Raw genomic sequence first — 24,834 nt, forward strand, 5'->3', positions numbered from 1 at the left:
TTGCCTACAAAACTGATTGAGCTACTGTGGCTTGAGAAATAACAGTGTTCATCAGCTGAGCCCTAGGCAGACTAAAGTTTTATGTCAGTATCATGCAGCACCAATGTTACCAGCCTGGTAGTTGCTGTTTCTTGGATCCATGCAGGACTGCACATGAGGGAAGAAGGACATTTGCCACTCCTTCCCTGGGGAGTCAGCACCTTGCCTAGAAGTCACAGGTGCAGCAGGGGATGTTTAGCTGTGAGGAAGTGCTTGTTACCCTCAAACCTGCTCCCTATCTATTTCAGCAAAAGTTCAAGGGCAAGAGAAATGCATCTCATAATCCCCATCTGACCAAGGGATGCTAGGTTAAGGTAATGCATTTATTTGACAACCAGAGCAAGCCAAGAGTGAGTGCATGATCCATTTTTGGCCATAGCTTTCTCTTTATTGTCCGTAGCTCCGCATTAGTAGATGACATCAGCTAAAATCAGTTTAGACAGATGCAAGTTAAACCAGTAGTACCTAAACCAAGTTAAATCTGTTTGTACCCAAGTTTAAATATGCTCTTTGTTACAGCTCATTTTCTTGACATCTATGCTTTTCAATGCAGTAACTATCATAGGACCAACTGAAGCTACCATTTTTCTAACTGGTTAAAACTATCCTTAGGGAATTTAATCTGTCTTTCAAAAGATTAATTCTTTGTGTAGCATGGGGGTTTATTTGAATCATTAAGTGCTTCTGGAATAAAGAGAAGTGATAATTTGGAATTAGGTGTTCTGAAAATTTGTGTTTTGAACATCTCATTTACACAAAGCACCATGAGATACTGGTTTTCATTGCTAGACCACTTTTGAAGGCTCCTCTTCTGACACAAGCTTTGCACTTGAAAGATGCCTTCTTGAATGAAGATTCATTCTTAGTACAGTAATGCTAGGATTATGTTAAGACTTGTGACAAAGTTAACTGTTCTTGCTTGCATGTTTTTGCCACATCTGTTAATTTTTATTTTTGATGTTGTCAGACAGGATTAGGAACTAGACATTTGATAAATAAAGGATTGTTGTCATAAATGTAAGCTGATTTTCTCAGCAAGTCAATTAACAGGTCTTGGTATATGGTATATGTGTCTGTAGATTGCCTCTTTATGGCTTCCCTTCTTTTCCCAGTCTGTTAATGGATATGGCACTCATGGGTCAGTTGAGTCTATCGAAGTGAAAAACACTTCCATAGGCAGGACTGGGAATGAATCAGTCAGTGACAGGAAGAACTGAAAAGCTTTGGAAAGCTGTCATATGTTGTGTAGCAGAAGACTCAGTGTTCTGTATTTATGTCATGGAATTTGGCTTTCTCAGCCAGACCTGATATTCTACCTGCATCTCAGATGTCCAACTCTGTTAGAGTACCTCATATTCTATCAGGAGCAAATACTCACACCTCTCTCCCTTCCTCTCCTGCAGCTGATGAGGCCTCTCAATTGCCTGGATGAGCTGTACCGGCTCATAGGGTCCTTTATCCGATCCAAGCGCACGGCTGCCTGTGCGTACACCGCGTGCAGCGCTTCCGGAGTCGGATTGCTCTCTGTGTCATCTGAACTCTGCAGCAGGCTTGGAGCTTGTCACATCATTATGTGCAACAGCGGAGTTCACCGGTATGACAATTTTTTTCCCTCCTTTTGTTGTAGTTGGTCACTCCATCATTGCAGGTTGGAGACTGCTGCTCTTTTAGAGATGTGTCTTACACTAAATATCTGATATCTTACATGAAATAGCAAGTGCACTTGGAAGATCTGTGGTGAAATTCTAGAATTGTGTTTGCAGTGGTTGGCAGAAATAGACAGTACAAGTGTTTTGGTTTGTGCAATTGTAATGAGATTGTTCCTCCTTCAAGTCAGTAAAAGGCAGAAATCTTAATTGCTAGAGTAGGAAGAGGAATGTTACATAGATGAATAGTATGTATGATATTGAACTCTAATAAGGCAAGAAATGCTGCAGTTTGTATTTACTTTGTATGGTACAGTGAATAATAGTAGAGCTTGATTCAAGGGAAAAGAAAAAGAAACATGAGACATATGCTTTTTGCAGGTAACACCTACTGATAACAAGAAGTTCAGCCTGAAGGACAGTCAGTGTAACAAAATACCAAAAAATAGACTGACCTATAGTCAACTGAACTTTGTCATCAACCTAAGAGATTTTAATAGAAATATATATCATCATCACAGAGCACTCTAGTAGTTAAATCATATTTGTCACAGGCAGCAATATATTAATGCTCCAGGTGGGCAGGTTACAATTGTTTGGGACAGTGTACCAACAAAGCAAAGATTAAAATGGGAGAGGGGGAAAAACCCCAGCAAATAAAAGAATTAACATAACAAATAATCTGATACTAGAAATATGCTCTTTTCATAAGAATTCCAAACTGTAGATCAAGGGTAGCAGTATGTTAAAAATGCTGCTTAGTTTCTGACCTATGCAAGTCCTTATTTTAGCAGACTTGGTTACCAATGCCTTGCGTTAGAATGAGCATTACTTTCCCCTCATTTTAAGTAATATCCTTTCTTCCAAAGAGTTTTGAGGAGGGGAGAAGAAAAAAGGCAATTGCAACATAAGCTGCAATGCAGATTATCAGACATGAAATAAAGGAAAAGCTCCATATACAGCCAAAAAATTGAGTTGTATAAAGACAGTGTTTGCTGTTTGAGAGTTGGTGTATTACTTTCTGTAAATGATACAACTGAACATACTTGTACTTAATTTTAAGGAATAGCAGGATAAAGCTTTGTTATGTAACTCTAGTCACTGTCAGATGAAGATGCAAATACTATCAGGCATGGGTTGTCATGATCCCTGTTTTTTCAGAAGACCATGAGGCTATGCAGCTTTCCTCTTTGTCTTGTTTTTGGTTTCATGTCTTAGGTGATCAGAAAAGACTTTGGGCATAATTCTGGTGGAGTTTTTTAAGCTGAAAAACACTGCCTCTGGGTTTGATCACCATTTCATGAATATGTCAGCACATGAATTTGTGCTGAAAATTCTGATAGTTTAAGACTAAAGTCAGAACCGCCCAAATAAGCTATTACCCTGTATTGTGTGGGTCACAAATTATTCAGAATAATTCAGTGACTGAGTAAGATGTGGTTTGCTTAAATCTAAACATGAGCAGTTCTAAGACGAAAAGTAATTGGTCATCAAATTTCTGCTCAAAACTAGGCTAAATCAAAGGTAAAGACTCCTAAAATGTCTATATAAGTGCATTTAAAACCCGCAAAATTTAGAAAGCCAACATATTGGTTTTAAAGACTCTATTATGAGGATGTGAATGGGATTTAAAAGTGTTATGTGTGGGTTTCTGTCTAGATGTTAAAGGATTCATCATCTTTTTACATAAGGTAAAGGAGCAAGATGTTTTTCCCTAAAGCATGACTAGTTCTACTTTACAGTGAGTCCATTTGAGTTTTGGTACAAGATACTGCTACTTCATTTGTGCATTAATACTGCCTTTGTGGTTACCATCTGTTCAGAGAAAGAAACATCAACTCTTGGCATTATCACAGGTATTTCAAGATAGGCCCTCCAGGAAAAACGAATGGGCTAGTTGAGAATTTGTATATGCAGGGTTTGTACCCAGAAGTTCAGGAGAAAACTCATGTATTTAGAGACAAGAAGGGATTCATTCACTCTTCTAAGGGAAATAAGTCCCTTTAAGTGGTTCAAACTAAGAAAGTTTTTTAATAACCATTTCCTGAAATTACTATTGCACATGCAAACTGGATGGATGAAGAAGTTTTTCCTTAGCATTTGGAGTCATATAAATTCACTTCATGTACTGTTTCCTCTTTCTGGTCTCCCTAGGCCACATCTCTACAGTTCAGTACTAAGTGGGCTTCGGTTTTTGACATTCTGAAATTGCCTTTGCCCAGATGGAAAGCTTGATTTGTTTCCAGCTAGTAGGTTTGCTCAGTGAATTTTGTGCTCAGCATTTCTAGTGCTAAATTCTGCAGTGTTTTGGTGAACCAACTCCCCTTATTGCTCTTAGAGTGAAACAGTCTTGCAGCAACACGAAATCCTGAGGAGTACAGAAGAGGAAAGAGTAAGATGCTGGATGTGATCAAGTCCCATAGACATAGAGGATTTTGCTTTATGCCTGCAATCTTGAAGGCTAAATTCTTCTGTTTGTTGGAGTAGCATTTCATCAGGGCAGATAATGTTGCAAAATAGTGCTCCTTAGCTTGTTAGCTAGTTCTTCAGAGTTCAAGCTACTGATTTTCAGTTAGAGGGGATATTTATCTCTGGTTGTATTCAGCAGTGTATCTGGCTTTCTGTGTTCTTAGAAGCTAAATACTGTGAGGTCCATGACTGCGATCAGTTGCAGAACTTGACATTTTGTAGGCCCATATTGATGACTCAGGACTTTATGAACACTAGGCCACAGATATTAAATGAATTAAAAACTGCTATTATCTACACATGCTACTAGATGGGGAAAATATGTGAATTTTTCTTGCACATTAATTTTGAAAATCTCACATGTCAGTCTTGCCAGCTTAAAAATGAAGCTCAACTTGGAGCAAGGTTCCCCCATAATTTTTTTTTTAATGAGCTCTCACTTTGACAATTTCTATGATTGGTCTTTAAGGGAGCGAATGTCTGAAAGTCTCTGGAAGAGTACAGGGTGCTCTACTCATCAATGTATTTCTTTTGTTCATGGGGAGTGGGAGCTGAGCAAAGCATTAATCTGTCAAAATTTAAATATATTTAGTAGAATTTAAAGTATATCTATCTATGTATGTATCTATGTATCTGTCTATCTATCTGTATACCTTCCCTCACTCAATTTATTAATCTCCTACTGAACTGATGGGAGAGCCCTTTCTGTGTTCTCTCAATTTAGGTGTCTTGGATTGACAAGGGGGCAGGGGGAGGTTCTGCCACTGTTCCTACTAACCAGAAACAAGTCCCAGCTAGCTTGTGAGGGAGGTGCTGGGTGACAGTCCAATGCAGAATAGACCAAGAACTATGAAACAGCAGCTTTGTCTGCTTTGACAGTGATTGCTGATCTCTGGATCAGCAGTGTCTTGGTTTCTGACTTCTCTGTGATCCATACGAAATTGCTTTTTACACTGCACTAGGCTAAAACAGCTTGACAGATTTAATACTTTCATCCCTATATCCAAGATAATGCTGGGGATTTTGAATTGCTGGTGATTGCTTTTCTTTGATTTTTATTATGTCAGTATGTTTACCAATTTACATTACAGCCTGCAATCCTATATCTGTTTCAGACAGCAGTTCTTTTCAAAAACATTTTGAGCACCAGAAAATCAAGGATGGGGAAAGTAAGTCCCTTTAACCTTCACTGTCTTAAGTGATGTGAGTGCTACAAACCTCCCCATGGATTAGTATAAGAGAACATGCCTTGTTGATCAACAAGAGGAACAGAGATCTAAATTAGTTCAAGAAATCAATAGTTTGCATTTTTATTTTACCTTTTTAAATCATTCATAATTATATTTCTGCCAGCCAGCTGTCACCCTGTAAACAATGTTCTGCTTTCTTTGCTTGTGATCATTCTGTTTGAAGTTGCTATCAGTCTGTACAAATTCAGGTGGTAACATTTTTAAATTTTAAAACTTTTAAATTTTATTGAATCATGATTCTAGCTCCTGCTTGAGGGAGAAGAGCAAGACTGCACTGCACAGACATGTCCAAGCCTCCTTCCGTGCCAAAATGAAATTAGGTGCAGCAGCTGCAGATGTCTGTTCAGGGACCATAGGCCTTACAGGCTCAAAGGAATCATTTCAAGCATCCAAATGAAACAAATCCCAAGTTTATTTAAATTTTTGCATTTCCTGGAGGATCAAGGGAAAAATCTTCTATAATCTCGATGAAACCCAGAAAAATCACAGTCTTATTTTCTTTTCTGAATTTTAATTTCCCCTGCAGAAATTCTCTCCTTAGCATTACCATCCTTCAAGCAGTGGGGTTCTGGCTGGCAGACACTTGGCTGGAGGATGAGGCAGGTTTTGCCAAGTGTTGATTATGCTGTCTCCTGTAGCTGGCAGTGGTCCTGCAATCCAGTTAAACCTGCTTCATCTTCCTCATTGCAAAGCAGAGTAGCACTATAAGCTGTCCATCACGACCAGCTGCCTTTCTGTGAAATCAAATGAAGCAAGGTGGAAAATAGGTACTCTGAATTTGTATTTTTGACATTCTATCATAAAAATTCTTCCTTTTAGATCTAGAATTTTTCCTGTAAGAATTCAGTTCTGAGCTCAATGAGTGCATGCTACAAAGAAAATGCTTGGAGTTTTTGCAGCTGTATTTAGGCTATCAACTCCCCAGTAAGAAAGCTTTCAGCGATCGATGGGACTATTTTCAGGAGACAGGTTAGCACAGGCTGAAAAACTAATCCATACCCTTCTCCAGCCATCTGGTCTCAGCTGGGCTTTTAGTCCTGCTACTTTCCCATTTAGTCAAGACTCTCTTCTATTTTTCAAGTGGTAACTCTGTTACAATAAGTGTATTTTTATGATACCTTACTCACTGAGGCATAAACAAACTTATCTTTGTGTAAAATAATTTAGGTTAATAGAGTATTACATTCTGTGCTGGCTACTTCCTAAAATCAGCTAAATAATTTTGAAATATGCGAGGATTTGTCTTAAAATAAGCAAGACATTTAGCACAAATAGTGCTATACAGTTCTTGCAGTGGTAATTGTTTTATTTTGCTCTATATTTGTCTTTCATAAGCAATCTGGTACATTTTTGCTTTATCACCTCTAGTATATTTAATATATATACTGGATGAATTATAGTCTTAATAGCCTCTTGCATGTTTTAAATTCTGAGACAAGTATTTTGTTTAAAAAGCAATCTGAAAATGCAGAGAAGTGCATTAAATGCAGTGGAGCAGAAAAGATGGAGCTAAGTTTCTAGTAGTGTGGATTTCAAGGTGTGTTTTTTTCTATTTGGTCTTCTTTTAACATTATGGATGTTAAGTAGCAGGGTTGACACACAGTGCTATTACTGTGCTCTGTAGAATCATTCTTTCATGCTTCAGCTCCTGCACAATTGCTTCATCTGCAGTCCAGGTCTTTGAAATTGGTGTTTTTCATGCAAAAGCTTCTACTTTACAATATAAATAAAATGGGGCCTATTGAACAATGTGAAATTAAAAACTTAACCAGATCTGCTTTAATTTTTGGCATAAAGAGAGGTAAGTAAGTAGCTTGAATTATTACAAGACTAGAAGTAAATTGCAATTTTTAATCAGATTTACCTGCCTGCTTACAGAAATTGAAAGACTTTCTGCACAGAATGAGGAATAATGGCCAAAGCTGGAGTTTCAGATGCCTTTAAATTGTGTTTGTTTATTTTTGCAAGTATGATGGAAAATGAGTAAATAAAAGGCATGGAATACTTCAAATTTTTGGAAATGCTGTTCTCTCATCAAGCAAAGAACATTTGATAGTGAAGTTGCTTCCTTGCAACATTTCCAGCTGACTAGAGGTGCTAAGATCTTACAGGAAAAAAATGATTGTGAAAAGATGCTCCCCGCAGCTTTTTAACACTGACAGATGATGAATGGTGCAAAGAAGTGCCTTTTTTTTTTCTTCCTAGTTTTTCTTTAAAAATCTCTCTGTTTTAAAGAGGTAGCATAGTTACATTTATTTCTGGAAATAGATTGTATGACAATCTTTCAACCTACAGAAAAAACATTAATGTTACCACCTTTGTGTTTTATACCTCATTATTATAAATTACTAATATTGAACCAAATACCCCTGATGAAAATATGTTTGTAGCCTACAAAAGAATTCATTTACCAAGGATAGGTCTGATATATGACTAATAGATACTTAACTCCCTAGACTGATTTTCTGGCTTGATGAGTTCATGCCATCTACTTTAGTAAATCAGAAATCTGTTGGTAGTTTGTGTCTAAAAGTATCTAGTAGAGATGAGTTTGATTATCCTGTAGGATGGTGGATGTGTGCCAGATAAGGGAGTTGGGATACCTTTATTCTGAGGTGAGCACACCTGTGTAACCATAGTGGTACCTTTTGTGAATGAAACCCCTGCATGCTGATGCTTAGTGGATAAAAGGCAGAAAATCCCTTTAACATGGGCTGCACATGCCCATTCTGTGGGGTGATGGTGTATGTTCCACAGACAATTACTTTTTGAAGTGTTGTTTTTGATTCAGATTGGAACAAATGCACTTCATGTGCATAATAATGGCTTTCTATATGTTGGACTGGACTTCAGTGGGTGGGTTCCATCCAACACTGGTTTTTAAAGTAGTGGCCTTTCTACACTGGCAACATCTCAGCTTCACAAAGATTCACAAAGGGACTAAAACTAAGTCCTGAACTCCAGCAGAGTTTACTGTGATTGTGAAATACGGTAGTTTAGCGTATGAACTTCATGCTCATTTTCTCTCTAATACTTTATGGCTTACCAAATTTACCTCTCCTGAAAAGCAATGGTGTTCAGCAAAGTTTCAGTATATGGGCACCGAGAATGCAAGCTTCAGGTTTACTTGCATGGAGACACAACGAGAACATCTTAGAGTTGTGGGAGAATCCTGAATTAGGCTTACCTATAGTTTGTACACCTAGTTTTTGTAGTCCTGAATAACATTTGTCTTCCTTTTCAGTTTTATTGTGTCTATTTTCTGCTTTAGGTTGTTCATCAGAATCAATGCATATTACCCAGCCATCACTATTAATTATAGACAAATGCCCCAAAAATTGTTTACCCCAAAGTGATTTACTTTTACACTAAGTTTTTAATTGCTGCATGCACTGACTTAAATAATATTCCTTTTATACATATTAATTTAAATGACAACATAGAAAAAAGAATACTTGTGTAGTTGGTCTAAAAAGTGGTCAAATGTAGGAATGATTAGCTTATGATGTACAGAAAGAAAAGTAATTAAAATAATAATGGCATTAAATTACATGTTGAGTAGAAGCTTTAGATTTTAATTAGACTAAGCATACATGAATCCTTTTTATACTTTTTTTCCTATTCGTGGTAACTACTAAACCAATTTGTTTCACCTCACCTTTTGTACTCATGGCATTTTTCTAAGGGATATTTTGGTGCATTTTCAGATGTAGAATGGCTGAAAACCGAATTGAAACCTGAGAATGAGTTGGATGATTTAGATACTTTTTACTCTGCTAACCTAGATATACACTTTGCTGCATGGCACCTCTGTAGGTAGTGAACACAAACTCAAATTATTTTTCCTTTCAAGTGACATTAGAAAGCTGTTGGGAAATAATTGATTTCTCAGAAAATTTTAGTCTGTATTCATATTTTACAGCTCCATTTTTCAGGCTAGATGTGCATCTGTCCAGCCGGTTTGCAGCCCTTTAGTGAAAATCACATCCAGTCAGAAACAAATGGACTACTGGTGATAGAAAATAATTTAATCTTATTTTTTCAGGCATGTTCAGAATGGTTGGATCCAGAAGTTGTTTGAAAGTTTGTATTTAATCTTCACATCAATACTGTCATTACTGATGGGAGACTGGGGATAGCAGGCAGGAGCTGGGAGCAGCTGCAGCCCCTTCTGTTTCTTGGAAACCAAATGGATGGAATGAGGAATTCTCAGCCCTGTTGTCCTGGGAAATCCAAATGTCTCTGCCTTGCTGTTGTAATCTGTCAAGGCAGGGAATTTGTCATTCTAACTGACATAAACTCTGAGATGATAAATTTGGGTCTTTTGTTTTCTTGCATAAAAAAACAGGGTGAGAGGGAAAGAGCAGGAGTCAGAACAGATTTTGGATTTTTTATACTGTAAAATCTATGGATTTTGGCTTTATGCATCCCATAACAGAATGTTATGAGGGTTTTTCCCCAAATGTTTTCCTTGTTTGGCTGCTCTGGGCTGATTGCATCCAAATGACCAGGCTACTGTCAGAGGTCAGAACTACTTCCAGATTGGTTTATAAACTTTAATACCATCTGTTTATCAGCTCTCAAAATGCGGGAGAAAAGTGGATTATTACTTACTGCACATATTTGCTGACAATCCTTGCTACTGGACTTTGCTCAGGTCACCAGAAGAATCTTACAAGATGGAGAATAACCAGATTTCGTCTTGTTTAATAAAGTTTGAGAAGTTACATTGGTTTAAATTTGCATGTGCTTAATCTCTCCATGCTTGGAAGCCCTGTTGCTCAGGTACTTCCAGTTATGACTTTTCCATGTTGCCATCTGATATCTTGTATGTGCATTTTTCTTTCACAGCAGGTGACTAGGGCAGTTTGATTTGCAAAAAGGGGTATGCACTAACTAAAAAGCTGTTTGAAGAGCTGGGAGAAACCACCAGTAAATGAGTCATTTCAGCATAGACTAATGGAAGGTTAATATGATCAGTTTTATTAGAAGATGCCGTCTCACCGATCTGATGTTCAACTAAAATGACACTATTTGAGTGTTGTTGTTTTTTTATTTAGAAAGTAGTAGCCTTATTTCATAATCACAGGACAAAAGTAATAATCTGTGGTTTATATTTAACTCTGCCATTCATCAGACCTTTTGCATGCCATAGGAAGAACACAAAATCTGGTGGTATTAAATTGCACCTATAACGAAACAGTGTATTCAAATGCAATCATGTCTCTGATGCTATTTTAACAATTTTTAACATCTTTTAATGAATAAGAAGGTTTTATAAAAGAGAAAATGGATGTATCTAACCAGCATTAGTCTAGGATTTCACCTCAAGTGTAAAATGCTGTATTGAAGAAATGTGATAATAATCATCGTCACTGCTGTCATAGTGTCTTTGCTAGTAAATTCATAGGATAAGTTAAAAACACTGTCCTTAGAATTGCCATTCTTACTTGCCATGAAGATATAATATTCAATTATAGCACATGTGTTCCAGAATTGTACTATAGTTGTTGCCTACCTCCATAGCATCCTCTAAAAGAAATCTTTACTATGCTGTTTTTCTCTGTCTCTGCTTTTCCCACTCTGGATATGTCTTTATCTACACACTTGGCAGCCTTATTTCTGAATCATGGCGGTTACTGTCCAAATGAAGAGGCCGCGTAATGTCCACGATCATCAGCCATTTCATCAGGTTTTGGATAGGGAGCAGCTTGGCAGTCTTTTTCAATCACAAAATTGCACTTAATTCTTCAAGATTACTTCCATTTAGAAGGTTCTTTTGTTAGTTTTGATTCATGCATGCAGAGTATAATTTTTTAGGTTCTTTCTCTCTTAGGGGTTCCAGGAACTTGGGATTTCTGGGAAACTTGGCTCAGGAACTGCTTGCTTGAGAGCTGTACTTTGAGTCCATTAATACATATGATACCTACTGAGAAACTTTTTGCCCTTTTTGTTTGGTTTAGATTATACTGTCAAACTACATTTCAGATACTTTTGCTTTTTTCCACTGTCAGTAGAACAAAGCCTCCTTTGCAGTCTGGTCTTGAAGGTTGGATGTTTAAATTTTGGTGCTGGCAAATATTATGAGTGTGTATTTGTGCAATATTTCACTTTCCAATGTCAAGACGAAAACAATGTTTAGACTTTCTAATCTAACATTTAGCCATCTTACACCTTAATCAAACACAGAAAAGATCAATACACTATTGCCTCAAGTTAACTCTGAGGTCAGTGTATACAAGAAACTGGGCAATGAAAACTATCTCATTATCAAGGAAAATCACTTAGCTTATACATTTTTTATGAAAGGCTACTAATAAAGCTACAGATCAAATTTAGTAACTTCCACGCTCACTTCTGTTAAACTTTTTGCAGCCCAGAAATTTACTTAAGCAGTATTTAAAACGTGCCAAGGTTTGGGGATATTTTTCAGTAAGAAAAAAAGTACAGACACATTTTTCCTCCTACAGATCTTCTGCTCAGCAAGATAAGTGTTTGATTGAAACATATTGTCTGTTCCGTGTGCATGTTATAACTATGCAGAACACTTTGGTCAGGGTTTTGCTAAAAGGGTGCTCAAAATTATATATTAATAATTTGTCTTAGTTTTATTATTTGAACTTGAAAATTACAGCTTTTTTCAGGTTCTGCTGAGGTAGGACCATTTTCTGTACAACCCAGCTTTCTGGTTCAAGAGATTTGATTATTGCACTACTTTGGTTGTGAAGAGAAAAATCATCAAACAATTTACTGGTGAAGAATAGAGCCACTCTAACCTCTTGGGTGACAGCAACCCTCAAACATGTTCTTTCTAAAAAGCACCTGTTTCAACTCAGGTGTTTTGTCTTTATCTATGAGTTTTATACGGCTTTGGTCTTGGTTGCATGAGAAACCAACCATTTTTTCTTGTCCTCATGATGACAACGAAAATCAGAAGGCATGTCCAAAATTACTTTCCCTACTACTTCTTGCCTGGTGCACCAGCAGGTTGTCTGTCCTACAGCATGATCTTTAACTCTGAAACTTTTCTGCTTGCTCTCATACAAGTGACAGCCTTTCTATTAGATGAGGTTTCATAATCAGCTTTTGTCCTCAGGTGTTTATTTGAAAAAGATTGGCAAAGCGGCACAGGACAGTTCACTTGAAGGAATGAAGTTTTCATTTTTTTCTTTTTAGAAATGGGTAAATCTTTCTTAATATTGCACTGCAGTAATGTGCCAAGATAGTCACCAAGCTAAATTAATTGTAAGAGATTGGGATCCTGGTACAAAGCCTTGGCCCGCTTTAAGAGTGAAGGGTGAGATATAACATGCAGAAATTACCTGAAAAGGGATTTATACAATTGCACAAAAAAAATTTATTTGGGCTGTTACTCTCCTAGTTGTGCACTTGCCAAGCTATAGATTTTAGTGTGGGTTTTTGTGTGGGTTTTTTGGGGTTTTTTTGGGAATTGGGGTTGTTTGTGTTTTTTTTCCCTTAAGAACAAAGCAAGACAAATGCATTTGATTGTAACAAAACAAATGCATTTGTAAGTTGACAGGAACACTTGTCACACTCAGAATCTTAGAAACATCATACTGTTCAGGCTAATGCCTGCATGGGTGAGGAAGGCACAGGGGACATGTTTACTATGTAATCTTTTTATTTATAATTTCTGAAAAAAAAAAAAACCAAAAACCCAAAGCTGATTGATTTCAAAGCAGTTGTTTTAAGGAGATCTCAGATGGCTGACCTCTTTCCCCCACTGCAGCTGCACTCTGAGCGTCACCCTGGAGCAGGCGATCACGCTGGCCCGGAGCCATGGGCTGCCCCCTCGCTACATCATGCAAGCCACGGACGTCATGCGCAAACAGGTGAGGGGACACTGCGCGCTTCCAAACAACACACGCGGCCATCCAACGGGAATGACTCCACCTAGGATTCTTTAGCCTCCATCCTAACCTTGTGCAGTGTCTATTTGAGTTCTCTTAGTTTGGGTTCTTTCTTTGCGTTCTGGGTGTTTTGTTTTGTTTTTTTTTTCGATTTCTTCTCTTATTGTTGATGGTGTTTTATTTATTTTTTAGTAGAGAAACAGGCAGTTGTTTGCTTTCTCTTATGATTTTGCTAAATGATTTTTGTACAGTAACTGCCTTGGTATCACTTTACATCAGAATAGTCTGTTGAGTAAGACAATCTTTATTTTAACAGATATGATTGATAAAAACAACTTAAGATTACTAACTATTGTCAGTAAAATGTGACTCTCATATTGAATTAAGGGGAAGTGTAAAAGGGAAGGAGAGAAATAAATGCCATTGTTTTTAACTTTCAAGGCAAGATTCCTGAGGACAAAGTCCTTATTACAAAGCTGTTTTTCACTCCTTGGTCATAATAGGCTACTAGGATTTAGAGGCTGTTGTGGATAGATAACCACCTCAAGATGAACTCTTGGTGCTACTGGATTACAAAGTAATATCAACTGAAAATGGGGGATACATTGTATTAGCACAACATTTTCTAGAATATCTTGTTATCAGAAAATACTTTCAAAAGGATATGTCTTGGAAGGAATTCAAAGGAGGAACATGAATGGTCCAGAGGTTGTTAGCCAAAGCTCATAAACCAAAGATGAAAGAGCTCAACCTGTTCAGTTGATGAAAGAGAAGTTGACGGGGAACTTAATTGCTCTGCATGCATGTGGAACATGTATCCCAGCCTCTGGTACCTTTCTACCTTACAACAAAATCATAAGCAAAATACAGGATGCACTCAATCTTGAAGTGAAAAAAATCCCATAATTAAATATTGTAACAATTAATCACAGTTAAGACAAGGTTCATAATTTCTAGGTTCTAGATGGCACATAATTTATTATGTGCATTAATTTTACTACATATTTTATGCAGCAATCATAGTTACGAAAATGATTAAACGGCTGTACATTACTTCTAAATTGCTAGAGAAAATAATATGTGTATGCTAGATGTGACCTTTAGTCTGTTAAAGCAATTTTGTGGATAGTCTCAGACCATAGACTCACATCAGTTGTATGTAAGCATTGTTGCTGAGCATGAGTACATCAGAGTATTTAGTCTCATTCCTTTTTGTATTGGGCTTTCACTTATTTTGGTGCATAAATTAAGGTTCTGTGGTGAATAAACACCCTTGAGGTTCTTGAGTCAGGTCATGTACATCTCCTCAGGAATTACAGCTTTAACTTGACTTGAAAAGAAGTTTATATACATAAACTTGCATGTATAGGTTGATATGCCTGCTCCTGAAGTTTTAGACAAAAGGCAGATCTGTTTATTTTGCAATCAAAAAATACAGTTGTAGGGGTTTGCATAAATCTACTTGTAGGATGTATTCTGTCAAATTGTACACTTTCAAAATAGAGATCTAGGCCATTTTAAAAATGCTGATTCATTTTTGTATCTTCTGCAGTTTATTTAATGAAAAAGAAAGAAAATGAAAGAAACTGACATGGTTTTGAGCAGCTATAGATATACTTGCTCAGATATAGGTGTGAAAAAAGGCCTTTTGATGAGGCTACGTTCTTTGAAGTAAAACAGCAGGTGATCAATGGCTGTTCAAGGTACCAATATCTTAATACCACACACACAGACACTGTGAAAATGTGTACTAGTATATCTAGACTTTTTTTCACATATTCTTTCGCTTGCAGGAAACCACTATGGCATTTAATAGAGTAATAATCTTTTGTTGTAATTTTCAATTGGTCTTGGAGTTCAGTAGTAGAAATATAACCCTCCATTAAATTCTAAATGTTTTGGAGTAATTTCAACAACACACTATGGTACTTTCTAGAAACCTGTTTGGGTTTAATGTTTAAATTATCTGTAGGATTTAATTGTCAGGATCATAATGCAGGCCATAAAACTTGGAAGAAAAAGGAATAAAAAGGCTTCTTGGGGCTTAATGCAGAACATTTAGTTAAGGGCAATGCATAAGCCTTTTCCACATAAACAAAAAAAAAATTGTTATCCCATTTACACACTAAACCTTTTGTGGAATAAAGATATTAGCCACAGGGAGGTGCAAGTCAAAGGACATCTATTCCATCTGTTAGTCAGCAGCATTAACTGCTATCAGTATCAGCTTTCCACAAGAGGAAATTATCTCTAGTCAAAGCTGATGTGTTTTCCAACTTGGTGCACCAGTACTGAATAATCAGAGACACCTGACTGAATGGATAACCTCAGGAATGATTTTATTTTTTTAAATTGAATGAGGTCAAGATTGTGTTGAAAAACACTAATAATAGCTCCAACTGTACTGTTGGAACAATGTTCAAAGTAATTGTCTTGTCAGTTATAATAAGAGAACAAGCACCTGGTCTGTGAGCACTAAACAGAGGAGACCAACTTGTGAGAGTGGGTATATCTGTCAGATGGCTTTAGTTAACAGATTTTGATTTATTTATAAAATAGAGAAAAAATTTTCAAAGAATCCCTACTATCTTTTGGTAATTTTTTTTCACAGAGAGACTTGGAATGGTTGGATGGAGGGGTAGAGTTCAGTGGGATGAAGTTTAGTAAGTCCAAGTGCCAAGTCCTGCATTTTGGCCCCAATAACCCCCTGCAGGGCTACAGGCTGGGGACAGAGTGGCTGGACAGTGCCCAGGCAGGAAGGGACCTGGGGGTGCTGCTCCACAGCTGTCTGAACGTGAGCCAGCAGTGTGCCCTGGTGGCCAAGAAGGCCAACAGCACCATGGGCTCTATCAGGAATGGTGTGGCCAGCAGGAGCAGGGAGGTCATTCTTCCCCTGTACTTCCCCTGAGGTCACACCTTGAGTGCTGTGTCCAGTTCTAGCCCTCAGTTTAGGAAGGACATTGAGACTCTTGAGCATGTCCAGAGGAGGGGAACAAGGCTGGTGAGGGGCTTGGAACACAAACCCTGTGAGGAACAGCTGAGGGAGCTGGGGTTGTTTAGCCTGGACAAAAGGAGACCCAGGGGTGACCTTATCACTCTCTACAACTCCCTGAAAGGTGTTTGTGGTCAGGTGGGGTTTGGTCTCTTTCTCCAGGCAGCAACTGACAGAACCAGAGGACACAGTCTTAAGCTGCACCAAGGGAAATATAGGTTGGATGTTAGGAAAAAAATTTTCACAAAAAGAGTGATAAAGTACTGGAATGGTCTGCCCAGGGAGGTGGTGGAGTGACCATCCCTGAATGTGTTTATATAAAGACTGGAATGGCACTTGGTGCCATGGTTTAGTTGAGGTGTTAGGGCATGGGTTGGACTCGATGGTCTTGAAGGTCACTTCCAACCTAGTGATTATGTGTTTCTGTGAATAATTCTCATAAGAACTGTACTGATTTAGAGCTTTTTGAAAGAGAATGTGTTTTCTCTAGGTGACTGGTTCTTGTTATCCTTAAATTAGTGTGTAGCTTGAAAATAAACCTATAATTTTAAACATAGCAATAAGAATACTAGTTCATATAGAAGAGTTCAGATTGATGATGTCTCAGAACTGACATCATCTTTCACCAGTGCTCTGGCAGTACCCATATGAAGAGGGTAGCAGTCTAGACTCATGTAGCACAGCTCTCTCCCTTATGCCCATGTGAGACAGTGTCAATTAAGAATACAATTGGAGAAGTATAAATTAGCAGTACATTGAAATAGAAATGGTATAATGATGCTCAGCGGTGAAAAAAAGATATCACGTAACAAGTTGCTAGTAATTTTTGGGGGCTTTTCCTCAAAAGAAATAAGAATTTGGTGGTTTTAAGTAAGGTCTGATTTGTGCCCCTGCTAAACAATAAATTACATGATTATATAAAGCTAGACTCCTTTTTAAATTAATCCATTTGATTTATTATGTGAGCAAGATACTAAAATTAGTTTGTCTAGTTAGTGATGCAAGTAAAAATAGGCTGGTTTTGTTCTCAGAGGTATTCACAGCATTGACGTCCAGGATCAGCATGTGATTAATTCAGATAGTTTTTGCAAATATATGTATATTCTGGCTCTCAGTGCTTTAATCACATGCCAGTCTCAGCAGTCTGTCATGGTGAGGTTTCCTTATTATGATAAAATTTTAGAAAATGGCACTGAGAAGAGGCTACTGGAGGTGCAGAAGGTCTGGACTCAACATGCCTAACTGTAACCAACATCTATCCTGATGTCACTCCTGACAGACATTTGTTGTATCTCTTCTTAAAACTCCAGTAGAGGGGACTCCTGCACAGTGCTTCCCATGTGGTCTGTTCCAGAGTTTTCTTAAACGTTTCATTAGGAAGCTTTACTTCATGCCTCATTTAAGTGGCTTTTTTCTTTCCCCCCCTTCAATTCCCTTTTTCTATTCAGTATCCTGTAAATGTAGCAACCAGATTTTCTTCCTTATTTAGCAGTAAACTTTTAGTATTTTGATTGCCAGATATTGGGCATATAGCATTCTCTGACCAACCTGTTCCTGTGTTACTACCCTCATCATAAAATATTTCTTCCTTATATCTAGTCTGACTCTACCTTTGTTTAGTTTAAAACCATTACCCCTTTTCCTATTGCTACAGCTCCTGCTAAAAAGTCTGTCCCAAATTTGGTTATCATTTCCCTGATAAGCCATCATTTAGTAGATAGAAGAAATCAGTTGATCTGATCTGTCATATTTTCAGTTGTGCTTTTTTAACTAATCATTCTTTCTATTCTCTACTGAATTATTTTCAAGTCTTTTATTAAAGATGAGAAGTAACTTTGAAGAATTATAAATAATCTTGCAGGACTTTGTGATTGAGCAGTAAAATAGTAGATGAAAATCAGTGTAGATTACTCTTTAGTGAAGAACTGAGGAAAAAACAAGCCCTATGTTCACATTCAAAATAATTGACTGTGAACTTGCCATTCCACTTCATGTTCAAGACCTCAGGATATGAGGAGAAAACAGCAGCTCAATTTGCAGCAGTTATCAATAAAGCAGAACTTATAATGGTTTAGGCAGGAATAGATGGCCAAGCAGAAATCATGCTGTCATGACCCTGCATCTGGAACTATCTGATGTTCTTATCCCTTCCATAAGGATATAGCATAATGGAAAAGATTCAGAGGTCAGTAAAAAACTTACCAATTGTTGGGGAACGTTTATAGACAGAAACACAAAATAATGTAGGACTGTTCAGCTTCATGAAGGGGGATAACAGACTTCTAAAGAATGTGTGTCACAGGTAGTGACTGACCATTGTCCTCACCTGTGCAGAACTAAAGGCATCAAATGAAGCTGCCAGATTTAAACAAAATTAGAAGAGTGGAAAGCTGGAGAGGGACTTTTTACAAGGGCATGTGGTGGTAGGGCAAGGGGTAATGGCTTCAGAGTGAGAGTTGGCTTAGATTGATTCTTCATATTAGAATAAATTTTATACATTAGCTTTACAAAAAACTCTTTACTGTGAGGGCAGTGAGGTCCTGGACTATATTGCCCAGAAAAGCTGTAGATGCCCCAACCCTGGAAATATTTGGGGACAGGTTGAATGGGGCTTTGGGCATTCTGGTCTAGTGCAAGATAGAGGTTGAAACCTGTGGTGGGAGGTTGAAACGAGATGATCGCTAAAACTTTAGCAACCCAAACCATTCTCTGATTCTTGATGTAGCAAGCTAAGATTGTATCAAAGATGTGCATCTTTCACAAGGTTAGTGATGTGTATTTATTACTGAGTACAAGATGAGATGGGAAGGAAGAAAAGAGAATCACTAAAGTTGATTAAATACATACTTATTGATGAAGCGAGGAAGTATTGAATGACTAGTGACTGAATTCTGGATGAGTTTCTGGGGAAAGACTTGTTTGTCATGGTCTGTAGTTATGTGCCTTTGCAATTGTTGGAGACAATCTTACTGAGATAGATGCAGCTATAGTAAAATAATGTTATATTCTTCCTTGAGTTTTATATATGTATTTTAGTTATTTTTTCTATGTTTATCACCATTTTTTTGCCTTAAAGTAATGTAAGGACTCAGTAGGTTTTTGTGGCACATGTTGATTTATGTACAATCTGAGAGTCTATCTGTGTGTAAACAGCCAGCCTTTTTCATGAGCTGTTTCAGCCCATGACCTTGTCAATTAGCTCTGTATCTGATTTCAGTCAATTGAAAGGTCTAGTCTTACTTTGTGTCTGGAACCAATTATTATACCTATTTCACATCATGTGCATGGGGCACTGCAGCTTGGTTAGAAATATAAATTATATTTGATGCTTCACATCAATTAGATTTAAGATTAAGATTATGCAGTAAGAATTTGGATGTTATACCTTTTTATTCTCTATTAATTTGTCCCGAATTTATGTAGTACAGGAGAAATAAATGTAGAGTCAGTATATTTATTACTGACAGAACAAGTAGTTTCCATCTCCTTTAAAATTATAGCAAACATAGTGAGTCTAACAGATATTTCTTTATTATGACTACTTTACATAAACAAAACTGTACATTAAGAGCTAGAACTCATAATTCAAAAAGAAATTTTACTAAGTTCCTTGATATGTATAAGCTAGTATGTTTGCAGAAGAGGGTGTTTCTCACACAATAGTAATGGTTTATGAATATTGTGCATGCTTTATACATTTCCTCCTTACTAGATGAGTCAGTGAGACAAAAGTACTTTCATTATTGTTTTTGGAAGGATCAGTTGAGGTACCAACTTTTCTTTTGTCCCTGCTTAAAGCAGGGATCTTAGACTAAACAATCTCAGGAGGTTCCTTCCTGCCTATTTGTTTGTGTGGTTTTTTTTTTTTGTTTTTTTTTAATTCTCCAAGTATAAAGGAAGATCAGGACCTGCATTTTTCTAATCCTTATTTAGGCCAATTTTTGTTAGTTTTATTTAGTATTGTCATAGAAAATAATCTGTAATATTTGTTCAAAATTTCGTAGGCAATAAGGGACATGTCAGAAAAGAACTTTATCTATGACTTCTACATGGAAAGGTGACAAAAGTCAAACAACTTGAAATGAGATATGTTTGGATTGTTTTAAAACTTAAATGTTAATTTTTTTATGATTCTCTTTTAAATTAGCAAGATCTATATGTGTGCATTTATTTGATGACAAGTGGCAAGATTTTTGTTTCTTTATTGTTTTAACTTGTTCCTTATCTTAGGTAATAGTTGTTTTGGGAGATGAAACATACACATTAATTATAATCAATAGTTATGTTCATCTACACAGCTCAGAAAATTTCCTAATTTGTTGTGGGGAAAATGAAGTAAAATTGTTGTTCTTCTTCCAAAGGGTGCAAGAGTACAAAATACAGCCAAGAATTTAGGAGTGAGGGACCGAACGCCACAGTCTGTGCCAAGGTAACTGATTCTTTATGCCCTAGACCATGGTTTTGTCTACTTGGTGCCAAATTCAGTCCTAGCTGCTCAAAAGCTAACAGTAAGCATTGACTATATTATGCTCTAGCTGGTAAGATTTGGTGCTTAATGTATATAAAATTAGTTGCACTCTTAGCCATACAATTTGACTTCAAGTGATTAGTTGCAGAAGTCTGGGTTATGTAGCTCTTCAAAACATGCCCATTTTTGAAAAATGAAACCTAGTCCAAGTTAATTATAAAAACACTGGAGTAAGTCCTTCATCACTTGTAATATTTAGTGGGTTTGGGTAAATACTCTTAACAAGATCCATAACCCAGTTTTAATGAAATACTGTACCACAGTATGTCAGCAAAGTTGTGTTCTAGTTGCATTTGGGGATGATGTAGTCCTTCTTTGTCTACTTCTGAAATGTGCATTACAATGAAAAATGGGCTGTTCTATATTTATCTGGCTTTTTAATATTGTGATGGATTGCAGGTACCATAAATGTTCCTTTAAAAGCACAATACTTGTAAATATAAAAAAAAAACCCAACCAACCATGTTCTTAATTTGATCTTAAAATGGTTTTAGTAATCCAGAACTAACTTAAACAGGGTATTACCAATTTAAACATAATGTTTTTGTTGACTAATGAGAACACATTAAATGAACTAGATAGATATATGTGAAATACATAACAGATCCACTGTGGTGTTTAAATTTCAGTAAGGAAATAGGGAATTAGTAAAATATGATACAGATGACTGTGTGAATGTGATTAGCTTAGAGGCAGTCCAGGACCAAAGATCTCTGATCACTGTCTTGCCTTGTGGGAATCCATGGCAATAAAGTAGCATTTTGTTACATTAAAAGCAATTAAAACAATACTGGGAGAAGACTTTTCATATTTTGAGTAGTATGATTTGGGCCTTAAATTAACTTCTTCATGACGTAATTCTGGAGCCAGCCAAAGAATTCTTGCAACCCAAACTTCTCCTATCCCAACATGACAGAATGTTTATCTAGATTCAGAGCTTTTGTGATAAAGGAAAAACCTACATTCTCAAAAATTGAAACGTAGCAGTAAGATTTTTTAGCATTGCATCTGTGGAAAATAGACTGCCTCTTTCTAGCTGAAAGTCCCACAATGTAGCACTGAATGCCAAAGAAGAATTATGAGAACATAGAATAGACAGATGTACCCAGCATATCACGTTGCCAGTGAGCAGTAATAGCAATGTCACAGGAATATCCCAAGCCTCTGTGGTCAGGGCATTAGATGCACAAGTCAGAATTGTCATCAGCAGGATGCTTTTGATGTATAACTACACAATACTATAGCTTCTCAGTTCTCTGCTTTGAAAACAATTTTATATTTGGTTCCATTTAACATCACTTGACAGGGTTCTCTTGTTGTCTGCAGCTGCCACTGTTTCTTGATGTTTGTACCATCTCAAATAATTGTTCCATAGATATTGACCCAGAAAAGACTATTTCTGCTATATAGCATCTTCAGCAACTTTAGATCCTTAGTGATTTATGCAGCCTTATTGTTAGATTGCTTCACAATTCCTTTATATCACTTGCTCTGAAGACAGTGATTACTGCTATAACTTGAAGAATACACAGACCTTAGTACTTGGGGCTGAGGTTCACTGCACTTTTTCCATAGAAATTAAATATTGCTAAAACATCATCAAGTATTAACCCCACTGCAATTACTTTAGATGAGATTTTGACTGTAATTTTATCTGTCTTCTGCCGGCTTCGAAAATACTGCTTTATTATGCCAGCAGAATTACATAATTCAACCCCTGTTTATTCTTCTCTGCTTCCTTGTAAAGGAATGAAGATCAGACATTATCCTCTCATCAGTATAAAAATATGAGATTTGTGTATATTGCCTTATATATAGATCCAAACAGATATTTTGGTGTCTGCACAATGTGACCTTAAATGATTGTTTCTGAATCTTCCATATGACTCTGTGGAAGAGCCCAATGTTCTTCAGAACACATTATGGTGGAGATTTCTCTTTGTTATTCCTTCAGTCATACATTTTCCCAGAGGAATATGTGTAATCTCCAAATGAGATCATGTCTATGGCTGGTTCTAATTGCTGTGGTTTCAGAGGAGATACTGTATGCTGGACAGGAGTACAGAACAAAGGGTGTGAGGTCAGAATGATTGCCTTTTATTTTCAGTATTTCTATTGTCAGGGTAAAGTTTCAAACACCTGCTTAATAACCAAGTCCTTCCCAAAGGAGTTAATAGAAGTCCAAAAGCCTTTATAAAAGCAGTGGCTATATCAATCTATACTGAGGTAGTCATTTGAACTAAATCTTACTGCTGTTGACTTCATCCATGAAAAACAGAGGGAGAGAGAGTTTAAAATCTGCATTCTAGTGTCACATGTGTGGCACTTGTCTTAGGTGCTTCAAACAGCATCAGTTCTCAGGGAAATATTTTTAGAGGGAGGTTTGAACTGGGCCAAGACAAAACAGAATTGGAGGCAATTGCATTCACTGAGTAGCTTTTCCAATTAAGAAATCCAGGCAACAAATGATAATAGGATTAATGAAGGTATCTTCAGTGCAGAAATATGAAAATTTTCTATATTGAAATGTGTTGACAAGACTACTTATAGATATGTGTTTTAATGATTACAATTTCAATGTAAACAATTATACTTACAAAGAAGATTTTATTAGTTTTACATTAATGGTATTAAACTGAACTCGGTACCTTTTGTTTTGCAGTGCAGAAAGATGCAGATTTAGTTAATGTTCCTTAAATTTACTCATCTTAAAAATGACAAGTTCTCAGAATACTAATTGCTTTGTTTGTTTGTCATTGTCAGATTATACAAGCTGTGCCAGCCACCACCACCTGTTGGAGAAGAATGAGGAGATCTGCTCCAGAAAACCCAGTAATGGCCTTTAGGATACTGGGACTATATGACAAAAATCCAACTGCACTATAGCAGTATGTCCCTGCAGCTTTGATAAATAAGAAAATAAATCTTTTACTCAGGACAAAGAAAGAAACACATTGGCATTGAAAAATGTTTTCCCAAAAGCATTTCTGAAATCTGTGCACTCCAGCCTTACACTCATAGGATTAAGTACTCTTCCTTGGGAAATTTACACTGGAATCAGATTAAATTAATGAGTCTTGTTCAGCCACATGATAGGTATAGCCGCTTGAAAAAAAGTCTTGTTTAGAGGGAATGTCTTCTCTTGTACATATGCAGAAAGTGTTCTTGTGGAAACCTAGATAAACTAGGCTTGATAATGAGCATGCACTTCATATGGGGCCATTTGCACTTGATAAAGCTTTTTTTCCCTGTCACCATCATGATGTCTTGGAATGTTGACTTTACTGTTTCAATAATATAATGTGAAGTTTAACGATAAAACGCTCATTTCAGAATTGTGTTTAATGGCTGCAGGCAGCTGCTATGGATGTGTGCTTGTAACCAGTAAACTCAGCCATGTCTGAAGCAGTACTTGTCACACTGCTTTGGAAGGAGGAACTACATGGTATTAGGAGTGCCTAATGGTATTGCATACGAGGTAAAGTTCTGCCCTTTTGCAGCTGCCATTATAATGAAGGAGGAGTCTGATCTCCATCCATTGTTAGGCTGCGTTTCAGACTTTAGAAGATGTTTTACATTTACATCTCTGCATTTCAGAGTTTTCCAGAGTTGTGTATATTCTTCTATAGCACTACACTAACAAATCTACATAAGGCAGAGATGAGTCAATGTTGTTAAACTGGAAATGACTGGTTGAGGTTCAAGCACAGTTTGGGGTTTTGATGTTTTATGCTCCCATTTTCCTAATTTTATCAGAATTGTTTTGTATAGCAGCTCAGTTCTTTGGAGTGGTAATTGTTATAGATTTATTTTGAAATTGTACTAACTATTTAGAGAGCCCAGGGAGAATTTGTCTGCATTTGGCTGTTCTGTTGGCCAAAGAATTTTCAGAGAAAATGCCCCCAAATGAAGATTTATATATGAACACATTAAAACAAAACTGTATTCTGAAATAGTTCTACTTGTAGCATCAGCTATGTAATCCGTTAGAGCAAGACACATGCTGTCTGAATAAAATTTATTTTTTGTACAACAGCGG

General features: G+C 36.9%; 1 protein-coding gene across 1 annotated transcript in view; it reads left to right on the plus strand.

Annotated features, from left to right (window-relative positions):
• Positions 1-23,604, plus strand: part of PREX2 (phosphatidylinositol-3,4,5-trisphosphate dependent Rac exchange factor 2) — a 161,773-nt gene extending 138,169 nt beyond the window's left edge. Inside the window, exons 37-40 of the mRNA XM_062502196.1 lie at positions 1,443-1,633; positions 13,155-13,257; positions 20,629-20,696; positions 23,559-23,604. Of these exons, the coding sequence (XP_062358180.1) occupies positions 1,443-1,633; positions 13,155-13,257; positions 20,629-20,696; positions 23,559-23,604 (408 nt within the window). The remainder of the gene's footprint in view (positions 1-1,442; positions 1,634-13,154; positions 13,258-20,628; positions 20,697-23,558) is intronic.
• Positions 23,605-24,834: the final 1,230 nt, after the last annotated feature.

This window comes from Cinclus cinclus, chromosome 1 (genome assembly GCF_963662255.1).
Source record: "Cinclus cinclus chromosome 1, bCinCin1.1, whole genome shotgun sequence".
NCBI classification, from domain to species: domain Eukaryota; kingdom Metazoa; phylum Chordata; class Aves; order Passeriformes; family Cinclidae; genus Cinclus; species Cinclus cinclus.